The sequence below is a fragment of the Vigna angularis genome, chromosome 5, assembly GCF_016808095.1.
Source record: "Vigna angularis cultivar LongXiaoDou No.4 chromosome 5, ASM1680809v1, whole genome shotgun sequence".
In the NCBI taxonomy this organism is placed as follows: Eukaryota; Viridiplantae; Streptophyta; class Magnoliopsida; order Fabales; family Fabaceae; genus Vigna; species Vigna angularis.
The window spans coordinates 5,218,352-5,235,007 of NC_068974.1; the positions used below are offsets into that span (position 1 = coordinate 5,218,352).

Genomic DNA, 16,656 nt, shown 5'->3' on the forward strand with positions numbered 1-16,656 from the left:
TTTATTCGTAGAAAGAATTATCTTTGAGAAGTTGTACTGTTATCTCTTTGATAAGTAGTAGGATAAAATGTTATTAAGGAGCAACTGAATGTTGAGCAGTAAAGATGTTGTTCAATAAGAAAATGATGTAGGTGAATTTATTGGAAGTTCACATTATTCATTACTGTTGACAAACTATTGCGATAATATTTCTTAAATTAGATTCTGAAATCTAATACATGTAAAATATAATAAAAATAAATATAAAATTTCAAACGAAACTTAATCAAGAAAAACAAATAATACATATACTTGGAAGATGAATGAAAATGAAAATGAATAAGATGAGTTGAAGGAAAAAAAAAAGTAAGAATAAGGAGATGTGACGCTGGTATTGAAAGAAAAGAGTTGAAGAAAACAAAAAACACTTTAGAAAATGAATTAGGAATGCATGGTAGTTTAATAAATATACACTAAGCCACAATAAATATGTTTGATAAGCAATATTGCTTACCTAATTTATATAGTATATACTTAAAATTTGGAAGTAAAAGAAGAAAACTTGGGGTGCGAAAGAAAAAAAAAATCCCTATTCATGTGCTTCCCAAGTTGGATGTAAGTGTTAAACATTAATGGTTTAAATCCTCGGATGGTCCTCGTATTTGTATGAGAATCTCAAGTGGGTCATCATATTTATAACTATCTCAATTGGGTCTATATATTTGCAAAATATCTCAATTGTGTCTAAATATTTGTAAAATTGAGCCAATTTTGCCATAACCGCTAAGTTATCACAAACAGCGTTAGTTGGTGCTGACGTGTTGTATAATTAATACGCTGATGTCAAAATATTTTATTACGTAGATTTTTTTTTTAATTTAAGAGATTATGACATGGCAACCCTTGGTCATTCTCTTCTTCTCCTTCGTTTTGATCTTCTATCTTGCGCATTTCTAGTGGCTCGCGACAGCGTGTTGAGCGTTATTCTTCTTTGCCCTCTTTTTCTGTTGGTTCTATTCAAAAGTTGCAGGGAGGAGGTAGCTGGGAAATGAGAAAGAGATTATTTTATGGGTACAGTGTGATGGAGAGAGGATAAATTGGATTCCTTAAAATATTCTAGAAGGAAAAAATGAACAATGCGTCAGCACAATGTTCCTACGCCTTAGGGGATCCGAATTTCAGAACCTCGATCAACGATGGTACCATCCCTGACCGCACGATCTTCACTTTGTTACTCTTCTCCAGAGAAAGGTTCACCAATGAAGCCAAAGCGTTCACGTGAACGTTCACGTGTTTCGATAGCACGAGGGAACGTAATGCAGAGAGTATCCGTAGAGTGTAGAGTTGAACCCGGGTTTCTTCTCTCACCCGGGTGAGTTTTCTCAAAGAGAGAAGCGCTTCCTCGATTATGTTCTGTAGTGGGCTTTTGAGCTTCCCCGTGATTTCTTCTTCTTCTTCTGAGGTTGCAACGGGTTCGATTTCTAACGACGAAGGGGAAGAATAGTAGCAACAACTGGGGCGCGTGGCGAGTTGAAACGGCGACGTTGAGGCCGACGATGGCGGATTTAAGGGCGAGGCTAGGGATGAGGGTGGAGAAATGGCGGTAGTGTCGTCGGGAGTTGTGGTGTCACAAAGGTTAAGGTGAAGGAATTTCGTGAGGCAAATGTGAATCTAGGTTTTCTGGTTCTTGTTGTTTCTTTGATTTGAAGGTGGTGATGGTTTCACGTTTTGCAGAGGCAAGGGCTGCTCGCGGTGGTGCTTAATGGTGGAGGCATGGCGCCCTGATAAGGAGAAACGGGATTAGGTTTATGTGCTTCTCTAGTTGTCTTTGCAGGTTGAGGTTGCTAGTGAGGATGATGGAGGTGCAAAGTTTTGTGGTTGTGACTTGGGATTTCTAGGTGACGCAATTTGGCTTTCCGGCGCGGCAATGGTAGCGTCTTCGCGGCAGCTTTCCAAGGCTAGGGTTTTGCAAAGGAGATGACGGCGAGGATGATGAGGCAGTGACGATTTGGGGTTCGAAGGGTTTTCTAAATTGGGTATCTGTAGTTTTTCTGAGTGTAGGCCATTTTCCCCCTTTTTTTCTGTTTGCATAATTTTTCTATTTTTTTTAATTTATTAAATTCCATGTCATCACTGGCAGCATATTTTTTTTAATAAAATATCCACCTCAGCATATCCACCTTAGCACATCTTAACGTCGTTTGTGATAACTTAACGATTATAGCAAAATTGGCTTAATTTGACAAATATTTGGACCCAATTGAGATATTTTGCAAATATATAAACCCAATTGAAACAGTTGAAAATATAAAGAATCACTTGAGATTCTTATACAAATATGAGGATCAACCGAAAGTTTAAATGAAACACTAATATATAATATTTTATCTTATAAATATGACCTAGGTATAGTCGTTAAAATATATAATATATTTACTAAATAATTTAGCATCAGTTAATTATATAAATAACGAAGAAAATATTGATATTGATTGACACAAATAGTAAGAATATTGTCTAATAATTAAATTGTTAAAATTCTGATAATATCATTTTGGAAATGGAATATATTATGTTGGTCCGTATTAAGTATTGTTTTTCATATAAATAATTAGAACAGGTTATAAACATATAGTATTTGATAAATATTATTTTTATTACATATAACATAATTAATATTATAATTATATATCGTATTAACTGCAATATTTATTAAATAATTTAATTAATAATAAATACGACAGACTTTTCTTAACATTAAATATTTTATTATTTAAGATAACTCTAAATTGAAATCTCTATTAACTATATTATATTTAATAAAAAATAATATATTTAATTGTATTCATATTTTGCAAAAAAATAAAATAATTGTTATAAAATTTAACTCATATATATATATATATATATATATATATATATATATATATATATATATATATATATATATATATATATATATATATATATATATATATATATATATATATATTGGGAAAGAGTTAGTTTATAAATATACTTTAAAATAACAAATTTTAACATTGATATAATGGATTTGTATTCACTGTACATAATGATTTATCTAAGTGTTCAAATAATATACTAAGTTTTAAACTAATTAATATTAAGAATATTTATATAAATCTAGTTGGATATAATAGTAACCTTGTTAGATATTTTCGCTCATTTTATCTCGTGTATGAAATAAGTGACGTGCATATATGTAATTAATTTTATTTTATAAGTGATTAAAAAATAAATGAATGTTAATAAATACAATAATCAATACATGATTAATTGTGTAATCAAGTCATTAAAATATATGTAACTCAAAGATGGAGTAAATAATTATTATATTAAAATTTTTTACCGTTGACCATTTTGATGATATAATAAATATAATGAAATTTTAAAGCGTTAATTTTACAATAGAAAATTATCATGTATTACTAAATTGTAAAGAGTTAAGCTGATAAAAACAAAATGATAAATGGAAAGTTATGTAGAAACATTTACCAACCTGTACAAACTCATAAAAAAATCTATCAACTTGTACATAAAAGTTATTTATCATTTAAAAACAATGAAAAACTACTTAAACAAGCGATGATATATATGAAATACTTTAAGATGTTTCTTTACAAGTGACAATCCATTTTTGAATTCTTTAAAAGGTTTAACAAATTTAAAAGTAAATTTACATCTTGTTTAGATATATGACAATAAATTACTTATTTTAAATGAAATAAAGAAACACAAATAAAAAAATTAATTATAAAAAAATAAAACTAAAAGTTAACAAACCTACCATACAAACATTTGAATTTTTTATGGAATGATTCTAAAAAAATTATAAAACTAAACCCTAAGAAATCGTATGCAGACACAGTTCTTCTTTCCTCATTCCCTTCCTAAACAAAAAAAAATAACATGTCTTCTTCCTCCAATGAACTCATCCTCACTAGCTCCCCTGACGGGCCAATCATGGTCTACGAGACTGTTAGCCGCACCGCCGTGACACGGTTCTCCAGCAGCCGATCTCCGTGTCGCGGCCTGACCATGGTGGGCCGGAGATTGTTAGCAGCCTCACACGTATCATCAGACACGGGTGCAGGCTCCATGAACATCTACAATTGGCACGGTTCTTCTGTGTTTCGTAACTTCCCCGTGCCAGAACCCATTGCCCCTCTCATTGCAACACCCGATGGAGCATTTCTCTTCGGTGGTGGCATCTCAGGGAGTGTTATATCTCTTTCAGGTTCTTCTGGGGATGTCATCAGATCAACTGTTGTTCACTCAAGTCCAGTTTCCAGTCTTCATCTGAGCGACGATGGGTCACTTGTTATCTCAGGCAGTGAAGATGGAACAGTTGTTGTTGTCCCTAGCTTCAAGATCGTTGCCGAGGGTTCCTTGGAGGAGAATGTGGAAGACTTGATCTTGCACAAATGGAAGGCGCATTCTGATTCCGTGACTGCTTTCAAGTCTGTGATGGGTACTTTGGTTTCTTGCTCATTAGACCGAACATGCAAGTTTTGGAATCTGGAAAACTGTGGGGTCCTTATGCAGACTGTGACATTACCTTGTTCCGTTTCTGGGGTTGCCGTAGATTCATCGGGGTCAACGTTTTACGCTGGTGGTGCAGATGGGTTTGTTTATAAGGTTGAAAATAGAAAAGTAGTGGGTGATAAGGGTTGTAAGGTGAGAAAATGGGGTCAAAAGCATAGTGGGGGGATTGTGTCATTGGCTTTGGTGAAGGAAGAGAGGAATGTGGTGTCTGCTGCAGAAGATGGGAGTGTGTGGATGTGGGATGTTGAGAAAGGAGAAGTTGTGATGGTTTTTGGGGATGAATTGATAACTATCAGTGACATGATTGTGATAAAGGGAAATGGTGGTGGGTTTGGAGTTGGAAAGGGAAATGATGTTGCAGTTGGTGAAGAGAATGGGTCCTTCACTTCTTCTAGGTTATGTGATGAAGAGATTCTTAGGACAATGAATCAAATGAAAGCCCTTGAAGAGGTCAAGGATGTTGTATTACAAGACAGGAAAAAGGCCATTGAAATGTTGGAATCTGTGATTGAAATGTATGAGAGACTTTTGAAGCTTATCCTTAAGGAAGCTACAAAAGCCATTGAAGAAGAAAAAGAAGAAATGGATGAAGAAGACAAAGATGATAAACATGAAGAAGAACACGAGAAAGATGATAAACATGAAGAAGAACATGAGAAAGATGATAAGAAGGAAGGGAACTAGTACTTTTGGTCGTCAATGTACTGAAGAAAATGATAATTATTTGTAGCATTATTTGGTGTTTGGGAATGATAATGAATTTTAATCTTCTTATTTTATCTACATATTGAATTTTTCGAGCACACAAATAAATTTCAGATATTTGGAAGAGAATTTTATGAAAATATATACTAATAATTTTTGAATAGAAAATCATTTAATTTTATTTTCAACTAGTAGTGAAATAGAGTTTTAACTTTGATATCTTACAAGTTCCTTATTATAAGAAAGTTTATCGAAATTGTAAAGCTACAATAAATTTAAAATTGACAAGTTTTTTTTTCTTTTCTTAAGTATTTTCAAGTTTATTGAGTTAGCTACTTATTTTATTTACGAAAAATGATAAATTATATATATAGAAATTGAAAATAACATGAAATTAATTTAGCTAACTAAATTATTCAAGAAGAACCATTCTAATTACTTTTATATAGACAAAGAGAAGAAATTTTTTTAAATTTAATAAAATTATATAACATCAACATGTTTATAGAACTGCCATGTGTATTCAACTAAATGATATATATATATATATATATATATATATATATATATATATATATATATATATATAAACTAAAATGTTTATTTTAAATATTTCATTTAATAATTAAAAAATATTTAATAAATTATATTTTTTAACATTACTATAAATACTAAATAGAATAATAAACTATTTTATATAATAAATATAATCATTTAACTCCAATAAGTGGATTTTAAATATTATATAGCAACTATAATAAGTACGATATATTAGTTAAATACTTTATGATCAATTAATTACATAAATAATGAATAGAAATATCAAGATTAGTTGGCATAAGTAATACCGGACTTGTGTCTCTTAATTAAATCGTTCAGAAGTGATAACATTTTGAATATGGAATATATTATGTTGGTCGGTGTTAATTAGTTCAATGTGTAATAAATAATTCTAGCAGGTTAAAAAAAATCATGAACAAATATTTGATGCACCTTATTTTTTTAAACATAACATAATTATTTATACAGTAATAACTGAAATATTAATTAAATACTATAATTAAGTAATAAATATAACTGATATTTTCTTAACATTCAATAAATTTATTAAATAATATAACTCTATTGAAAATTTTACTAATTATATTATATTTAATACATATAATGTATTTAACTTTCATAATTATCAAAATAAAAAAAATGTTATAAAATTTGACTTCAAATTTTATATATATATATATATATATATATATATATATATATATATATATATATATATATATATATATATATATATATATATATGGTTTAAACGCTCGATCGTCATCGTATTTGTTGGAGAATTTCAATTGGATCTTCTAGTTTTTAATTGTCTCAATTTGGTCTAAATTTTTGAAAAATTGAGTCAATTAAGCTCTCTCCGTTAAGTTTTCATAGACGACGTCAACCGATACTGACGTGGTGCACGCTGATGTTAAAGTGTTTTATTATGTGGGTTTTATTTTCAAAATTAAGAATTTTTGACGTGACAAAATGTATTCCTAATCGAACCAAGGAATTTGTTCCTAATCGAACCTTACAGAGGCTCATCCAGATTTGGTCAGACTCCCTCCATCACCTACTCCACTTCGCTCACTCTCTCATGGACCTCGTCGCCGGTCGTCGGCCGCTGGTCACGGAGCTTCGCCGACGCCAATCATTAGTAGAGCATACCATTGCTTGGCTAATTAAAAAGATAAAAATTATAAAGAAAATTCAAAACTACATCGACCCTCAACCTACCTTGTGAAATGGAAGAAATGAGGAATGTAATTAAACCAATTTAATCTTAATTGAACCCAGAAAACCTAAATTGAACTCCAAATATTGCTTTCCTCTCTTTAATTCGAAAACCCAATCTGGGTAGTCCCTCTTCCTCTTCTAAATACATTAGGGGTTTTGTCTCAATCTATCATGTGAACTCTGAACAAAGGTTCAGACTTGTGCTCCCAATTCTCGAAAAATAAAACCTAGCTTGAGGGCTCTTTGGTCTCATGCAAGAGGACTTCTAGGGGAGCACCTATCTTCTTCCCCGTATCTCTTTTGGTTTCACGGACAACCCCAACTATGGGGGAAGATTCTTCCTTCTCGTAAGTAACAGTGGAGTTCTCTTCTTCCCCAATCATATTGGCCTTGCTTCGTTTCGCAAGAGAAGGCACTGTTTTCCCTTTCTCTTTCTTGGGTTCTGGTGCGGTGGTCGTAGGGAGGAGGGACTCGAGTCCAATGAACCAGGCGCGGTGTTTCCTTCGTGGAGGTGTATGTTGTAATGGCGGCTCTCAGAGCAACTCGCGATGGTGGATGCGGGTTGAGTGCATATAGTGTCCCAATAGCAGCGAAGGCGCAGCGAAGGTTCCTTCTCTTTGTTTTGATTCGCGATGCAGGCTTCATTTCTCCTCCTCCTCTTCTGGTTGCGATTGGGTTATTAGCGGTTTCTATTTCGATATCTGATTCTTGTGATTTGGAAGATAGGGTTTTGTTTCACTAACCCAAAGAAAAAAGCAATACCCGATGCAACAAAAATCGTTGGTGAGTCCTGTCTCAACCTACTCCAGCGGAACTTTTCCCTCTTATGCGCCAACATACCCCCGCTTGTTCGTCATTCCCCCTACACCACTATCCTAACTCAAAGCAAAATAAAATTCCTAAATTTTAACATAAACCAATTAAATTTTTTCGTGTCATAATCTCTTAATTTGAATAAAAATTCCACGTAACCAAACAATACACATCAACATATTAAGTGTGCATCACGTCAGCATATGTTAACGTTGTCTGTGAAAACTTAACGGGCATGACTTAATGGGCTTAATTTTTCAAAAATTTGGACCCAATTGAGACAGTTGAAAACTAGAGGACCCACTTGAGATTTCCCAAGTACGAGGACGATTTGAAAGTTTAAACATATATATATATATATATATATATATATATATATATATATATAAAAGAGATATCATTTATTTGTGTATTAATAATTTTAAATTTTAATACATAAAAAATTATTTAACGTTATAACCAATTGAATAATTTTTTATTTCAAAATATATAAATAAAACTTATGTTTAAAATTAATCGTCACTTAACTTCTTTAATACTATTTTTACATAATTATATATATTTTTTAAAAAACTTTTATCTTTGTATTTTTTATTTAATTACTTATTAAATAAATAATAAAACTAAAAATTGAAAAAGCGAATAAAATGGAAAAATATTTATGCTATTATATAAATAAATAATTAAATAATGAATTATTGGAGAAAAAAATAGTTCATAAACATCCCTTTAAATAATAAATTTGGACACATTGTAATTCATTTATATTTACAAACATACATGATTTATCTCATATATTTACATCGGTTAATTTTCTAAGAAATGTTTTAGTTCACTTAGAAAATAAAATATTAGAGTAGATAAGTGTTTTAAAATAATGAGACCGAATATTTTAGTTTAAATTAATTCAATAATATAAATATAGTTTCTTAAACTTGTCTCATTATCTAAAACATTCAATATCTCTCTAAAACTCCTTCTCCAAGTTTTATCTCCCTTCTTTATACAAATTCTAACTCATCGATCATTTGTTTGACAATCAAGAAGTGTCTAAAAAATCACAACAAAGTAATCTTCATTCATATCTTATCAGTTTCTGGTATAGAGCAAGTAAGTTTTGACTCTCTTTTTTTCGCTCTTAGATAGAGATCATGTCTAGGAATCTTTTGATCACATGTGAAATCTAACTCTTTTTCCTAGCTCCTGTTGACCAGAGGTTCTCAAAACTCTCTTTGATCACTTTTTGTTAATTTGTAGACGTTCCTATAGTTCCTTGCGTTTGAAGCAACTATGGTGTGTTTTTAGAGTTGTGATAGTTCTCCTTAAGGTAACTAGTGACCTTTCTTGATGTTATTTCAATTGATGGTTTTAGTTAGGTTATGTTAAATTTGGTTAAAAGCTAGAAGTTTATCTGCCTTTGTATGAATTGTGATTTGAATACTTTAAAATAGTTAATTGATGCTTGGTGTTGTGATGGATGTTCTAGAATGTGATGAATCTATTTGGATGTGTTACTGATGTTGAATTTTTATGTTTGTGAAGTTAGTGATGTTAATTGAATTGGAATTATTGGGAAGGAAATGTTAGGCTAAGTTGTATGTTATTTTGGTCTAAAATGGGAGGTTTTAATAAGTGAGTTTGAGAAATAAATATCTAAATAGAGATATGGTAATTTAAGTTCTATTGTATGATTATTTGAGACTTGTTGAGTTGAGAATTGGTAAATTTATGATCTAGAACAAAAAAAATATACAATTGGTTATGTTTTTAAATGGTTTTAAGTATGTTTTGGAAGTTTGGAGTAGTGAAATTTAGAAACAATACGTCTAAAGTATATTTGAGGGTTCAAGGTTTGTGGTTGAGTCATTTTGGACTTATTAAGACCCCTAAGTGGTTTTGTTATGAGCTAAAACTTGTAGAATTTAATTATGGTCTCTAAAGTTGGGTTTTAGTTAATTTGAGTTGGAATCTTGTTGTAAAATAAGTTTAAAAACTAGTTTAGGTTGGTTCATATACATTTGGTTAGGCCCATTCTAGTTTAGAATCCCATATAGAAGTTTTAGAAGTTGATGAAAGTGCATAGGGTAGGTCGTGAGGGGTTGAGGAGTGCAAATTCTAAAAAATTGATGTTGTAGAATTTTGCAGTCTCGCTGAGTGAGTCTAGCCGCTGAACGAGTAGAATTATTTCTAGCTGAGTGAATGTAGCCGTTGAACGAGCAAAATCCACTATTTTTGTATTCGTAGAGCGAGATAAGGGGTTGAGCGAATTAGTTTGGAGAAGAATTTTGTGTTACCAATGAGGAGCATTGGTATTTTGAAGATATAAGATTTTGATGATGCTACAAGTGATAAAACTCGAAGAATCAAGTCATAATTGTTTTAAAAGCACTTTAGTAGTTTACAAATGTATTAAGAAAAAGTTTAAGCATGTGTAACTTAGAAATTTTGTATATCTAGAGATGTTACGTATATAATCGATTATGAGATAGAATAATTGATTATCTTGAGCTATCTTGAAAAACCATTTTTGCTCTAGAATAATCGATTATTACTTCAAATAATCGATTATTACTTTAAATAATCGATTATCACTGGTCCTGATGAGAACTACACAAGTCCCTGGAATAATCGATTGTTCTTGAGAATAATCGATTATCACTTTTTGAAAATACCTATAACGGACTTAAATAATCGATTATCACTAACAATAATCGATTATCACTAGCAGTTGTAATCTGATTTTTCAAAATCAGACCAGTTGTCTATATATAGTTGTTTCAAAACCCTTAGAGGGTTAACTCTGAGCTTTTTGAGAATATAGTGTGATATGAGGAAGTTCCAAAATGCTAGTTCATTGCATTGCCTGGTCTAGTGAATAGGAGAACCTCGCGCTTTGTGGGTGAAAGGTCGGAGCAGTTCTCTTCGAGTTGGCAACGTTGTTGTTCTTCTAGTTCATTGGTCGAAGGAAGACTCTTTCTGCACTGTTTCAGTTCGTTGGTCGAAGGAAAGTGTAGATTGATTGCTTCCGGTTCGTTGGTCGAAGGAAGCACCCTTCCGGTTCATTCGTTGAAGGAAGGTTTTATCTTTCTGTTTCATTCACTCTATTGTAAATATGTGAAACTGATTTTAGTGAAAACATTAATCACCTTTTATAGTGATTAACAATTGGGCGTAGAATCTTTTGATTCGAACCAGGATAAAAATTCTGTGTTGAATTTTTCTACTCCTTACACTCTTTACATTTTTCGCACATCAACTGTTTGATAAATTTTCTCTAAGAAAACTAATTTTATAAAAACGGACCATCTTAACTTAAGTTGTGACCGAACACGCTTTCCGCTTATTTTATTCCACTGCGCGACTCTACGATACCAGTTGTCCTGATATCGACAATTGGTATCAGAGCTTGCTTTGATATTCATTCAAACTTTTGTGAAAATGGCCGGTCATCAAACTCAAGTGTACGCCGATGGTGCTTCCATCAACAGACCACCACTTTTTACTGGTGATAACTATGCATTCTGGAAAGTGAGAATGGAAATATTTATGAGGTCTGTTGACAGAGGCATTTGGGAAGTTGTACTAAATGGTCATTATATTCCAAAAAACACCATTGATGGTGTAGAAGTAGAAAAACCATACTTTAACTGGACTGCTAAGGAAAATAGAAGAGCCCAATTTGATATTAAGGCTCGTAATATTATTTCATTTGTTGTTGTACTTGATGAATTCTATAGAATTTCAGTTTGTAAGACAACACAAGAAATGTGGGAGGTCCTCAGAGTCACACATGAGGGTACATATGATGTGAAACGTGCAAGAAAGAACACGCTCATCCAGGAGTATGAGATGTTCAGAATGCAGCCTGGAGAAACAATTTCAGATGTTCAAAAGCGCTTCACTCACATAGTGAACCACTTGACAGGGTTGGGTAAGACTTTTGACACTGATGAAGCTGAAGCACCTGGTAGTAGTGGTGAGGGTAGTGGGGTTGTAGGTTCCCAACATATTGAGCGTGGTGATGAAGGAAATATGGAGAAGGTTGAAGTGCAGAATGAGGTTGAAGAAAGAGCAGTTGAATCTGGTGAAGTAGGGGAGGTAGATATAGAGGGTGGAGTTCAGGTGGATGTAGATGGTCGAGTGGAGCTGGAAAGTACTGCTGGACAGGAGGTGGATGGTGGAGTTGAGGTGGACAGAGATGGTGGAGTGCAGGAAGAAGATTTTGTGGACAGGGGTGAGGATGGAGTGCACAGTGAGGATGGAGTGGACAGTAAGGTTGAAGTTGAAGTGGACAATGAGGATGAAGGACATATGGATCATCATAGTGGTGATGAGTACGTGGAGGAGGCAGAAGAGGTTGGGATTGCTTTGGAGGACAGTGATGAAGAGTATAGGGCTGAACCCAGTGCTAGGGGTTTGTCAAAGGATGAATGGCATTTTGATGTCCTATTAACACCAGAAAATAGTGGTAGTGAGGACGACACTGAAGATAGACCAGAGCCAAGTTTTTTTTCTACATATGTGAAACAAAAGTCAATGGCAGACTACAAATGGGAAGTTGGGACTTTATTTACAGACAATGATGACTTTAAGGAAGCAATTAGAAGTTATGTTGTGCATACTAGGAGGGCTTTGAAGTTTGTTAAAAATGATAAGCGTAGGGTGAGGGTTAGATGCATGGGTGGGCAAGGGAAGTGTCCATGGAAAGCTTATTGTGGTTATTTGCCAACACGACAACTTTGGCAATTAAGGAAAATAAATGATACACAAAGTTACAGTAGGCAACTCAACATCAAAATTATGAATACAAAGTGGCTGAGTCAAGAAATAGATAGGTCTATACAAGACAATCCGAATTTAAAGATAAACGACATACATAATAAAGCATTACGTAAATGAAATACCAAAGTTTCCATCTCCAAAGCATGAAGGGCAAAATTGATGGCAACAAATCAACTTAGTGGAGATTTTAAAGAATAGTTTAGGAGAATATATGACTATGCCCATGAACTATTAAGGTCTAATCCTGGGTCAACAGTTAAGGTGAAGGTTGACAGTGCTGATGGTGAGACAGTTTTTAAAAGGTTTTATGTTTGCTTGAAAGGTTGTAAGGACAGCTTTATGAGTTGTAGGCCAACTATTTGTTTAGATGGATGTTTTTTGAAAGGGCAGTATAAGGGAGAGTTGCTCACTACAATTGGAAGGGACCCAAATGACCAAATGATTCCCATTGCATATGCGGTAGTTGAAGTAGAGAACAAAGACACATGGGGTTGGTTTTTGCAATTATTGATAGAAGACCTTGGAGGAAAAGAAGTATGTGGTGGGTGCACGTGGATGTCTGACCAACAAAAGGTACTTTTATTCCTTACATTATTATATACATTGAACTCACTATAAATGATGTTTTAAACCTTAATTTATTTATTCATGTGGGAAGGAGTTGATGCCAGCTGTGCAGGAACTTTTGCCTGGGGCAGACCAAAGATTCTGCATGAGGCACCTCTACGCAAATTTTAGAAAGAGGTTTCCTAGTCAGATTTTAAGGAGTCTCATGTGGAGGGTTGCCACTAGCACATACCCCCAGGCATAGGAGAGAGAAATGCTGAAAATAAAAGAGGTTAACCTAGAAGCTTATAAATACCTGATAGCCATTCCCCCCATGTACAATTTGTCAATACTATTCCTAGGTCAATCAGTTTTTGCATGGTTGCTAATTTTGAACATTTGTATTCATAACAGGTATTGGTCAAGGTCTCGATTCACAAATCAAGTTGTATGTGATTCCCTTAACAATACCATTTCTGAATCTTTCAACAGTGTTATTGTGCTTGCGAGAGGAAAACCAATAATTACAATGCTGGAGGAGATAAGACTTTATCTAATGAAACGTTGGGCCACCAATAGAAACAAGGTCGCATCTATGGATTTCACTATCTGCCCAAAGATAAAGAACAGACTTATGAAAGAATCAAATTTGTCTATATATTGGATCCCAAGGTAAAATTGTTCTTTATAATCATATCCAATCTGATTTATGTTGATGTCCATTGTTCATTTATTGGAATGTGCTTTGTTTTTGTCAACTGGTATGGACGAAAGTTGTTTGAGGTTAGACAAACTGCAGCAATGACAAACAAGTTCACAATGGACCTTGAGAGTCAACACTGTAGCTGCAGGAAGTGGATAAGTGGCATCCCATGTTGTCATGCAATTGCAGCAATGAACTACTCCAATGAAGATCCACAAAATTTCATACCTTCTTGGTTCACAAGATCCACATATGAAGAGACGTATGCCTCTATGATTTATCCTGTCAATGAGCAGTTGCTATAGGAAAGAACAAGCTATGATGATGTCCTGCCACCAATTCTTCGAAAGTTTCCTGGGAGGCCAAAGAAAAAAAGGAAGTTGGAGGCGTGGGAGTTAACAAAGGATGCCACCCAAATGAGTGTTGGTGGCCATAGAAAGAAATGTACCGTTTGTCGTCAAGTGGGACACAACAGAAAGAAAATCCCCTTACGTCCAGACATCACACAACCAACATGTCCCTTAGCCTCACAGCAAACATGTCCCCAGTCCCAGGAACCACCACAACCTACTCAAGACTCCATTCCAAATTCAACACCACCAATCTTCAGGAAGAAGTTAGAATTTAGAAGAAAAGTTTAGATATCAATTACAAACATTTTGCATGTATTTTGATGTTATAAAAACATCCTTAACTAAGTACTATGTTGATGCATTTGTCTTTTGATGAAGTAATTTACTTATGTATATTCACACCTGATGTGATAAACTTTTATTACTTACTTTGATTGTCATGTGATGAACTTTTATTATGTACTTTCTAGGTCCACTTTAATTATGTAGTTAAGGAAATTTGACTTGTGTTAGTATATTATGGCAGAGATGTTACATGCGTTGATATCAATTTGGGACCAGAAGTTACAGTTTTAAATTCAAAAGGGGATCACATTGAACATTTTAAAATGAAAGCGAATACTAAATTTAACATTTCACATGAACACCTTCACATTACATTAACCTTCTCTTTCACATTACATGAACATGAACATTCACCTACACTTCAACATTCACCTACACTTCAACCTAAACATTGAGTTTCACCTTCACATTCATATGAACATAAACACTGACCTAGACCTCAACATAAACATTGATCCACCTACGAAGATCAACCTAAACAGACCCACATTGTCACAGTGTTCACCGCAATAACAACACACATAGCTCCAAGTAACAATTTTATCCTTTTCTACAACTTTTGGACTAAAATTTCCAGCTCACATATCCTCCTCCTTTGCCTGACAGTTTCACCATCTCTTTCGTCATTCTTTTCTTCATTACACCATTTAAAAAAGTTACAGTACATCCCTCTTGAAGATCCACCCTGTTATGCACAAAATAAGCCACCAAAGTTGGTTCTAACTCAATAATCTATGAACAAATAAATTCCAAAATAAAATGACAAGGTATTTAAAAAACCTTGTAATGACGACATCCCCAAAATTGTCTCCCAGCATTTTGTGGAGTTCTCGCCACTTTGCTCACAGCATAATCACCACATTTGCAACGAGGGATTATCCCACCTCCCCTCCAACCACCATCATTTGCGGATTGCGAATTTTTTTCCCACCCAGTTTTGGAACAAGAAGAACAACCTTGAGAAGAAGCTATTTCTATCAACCCACAACCACTGTGGTAAAAAAAGGGGACAACTTGCACGAACCCTAATTACCCTTTTATTAGACACAAAAACCTCAACTTAAAATATTTCCACCAACTCACTTCACTTCACAGTGCCACGTAATCATCCAACATAACACCTCACTCAGATTTGGCCATAATGGCATCAGCACCGTTATGTTTTTAACGATGTCCACGAAAAGGACTGAATTGAACATTTTTAAACAAAATATGGGGCCTTATTGAACTTTTTCAAAAGGTAGGACCATTTTGAACCAAAGCCCCAAAAGTAGGAACCAAATGATGCATTAAACCTATAATATATGTATAAATAAGGGGAAGAATATGTCAACGTTCTCGTTAACCTGAAATCACTTTGCTCCTGATAAATCAATCTTGAATTAAATTATGCACTGATAGTAAAATAAATTTAGGATGGTTCTGGATGAAAGTGCACATAGAATAAATCTTGAATAACATAATACTGAATTAATAAAACACCACAACAACAAAAAAAAGAGAGAAGAAAACACCGTTCTCAGGTCGTTGAGGTAGGCCGATCCAAAAGATCTCAGAAGCCTATTCACTTATTCGTTTCGAAGTAGTGATGCGTTTGTCTTGGTTCCTTGCGGTTCAGTGGCATGCCGCTCGACCCCACGGTGGGCGCTAATTGTTTCGGTAAAGTAGACCGAGAACACTATTCCGCTCCTTCTTTCCTCGCTTCGAACTTGTTGCTCCTTTTCTGGTACCGATCAAGGGTTGACCTGCACAAAACACTCCGACGTTCAAGTTAGAATTATGCTATGGCAGACTAACTTTGCTATTGAATCCGATATCTAACCTGGTCATTAATCTTGTATTTATAGGCTTCATAAAATGGTTAGTCCATTAATCATTCATTAATGTTGTATATTATTGTGCCCTATTATCCATAAATGTCGCATTCCTGTTGTTAATGTGATTATTAAACGCATTGATTGGCCATTAATGACATTTACCTCATCTGGACCCACTGTTGATCAGCCAATATCACTTTGGCTAACGACTCGATCGACCTAGAAGGTTTGGTCAGACTCTCCGTCTTCCTCACTGATCGACTAT

The 16,656-nt window shown here is 33.9% G+C and overlaps 1 protein-coding gene across 1 annotated transcript; it reads left to right on the top strand.

The window, feature by feature from the left end:
* Nucleotides 1-3,909: 3,909 nt before the first annotated feature.
* On the top strand, nucleotides 3,910-5,229 carry LOC108339129 (guanine nucleotide-binding protein subunit beta-like protein). Its single transcript, XM_017576276.1, has one exon. The coding sequence runs from the start codon at nucleotides 3,910-3,912 to the stop codon at nucleotides 5,227-5,229; it is 1,320 nt and encodes a 439-aa protein (XP_017431765.1).
* Nucleotides 5,230-16,656: the final 11,427 nt, after the last annotated feature.

Bases quoted from the DNA above. Each gene is read 5' to 3' on its own strand.
- LOC108339129 (XM_017576276.1), top strand. From the start codon at position 3,910: ATGTCTTCTTCCTCCAATGAACTCATCCTCACTAGCTCCCCTGACGGG.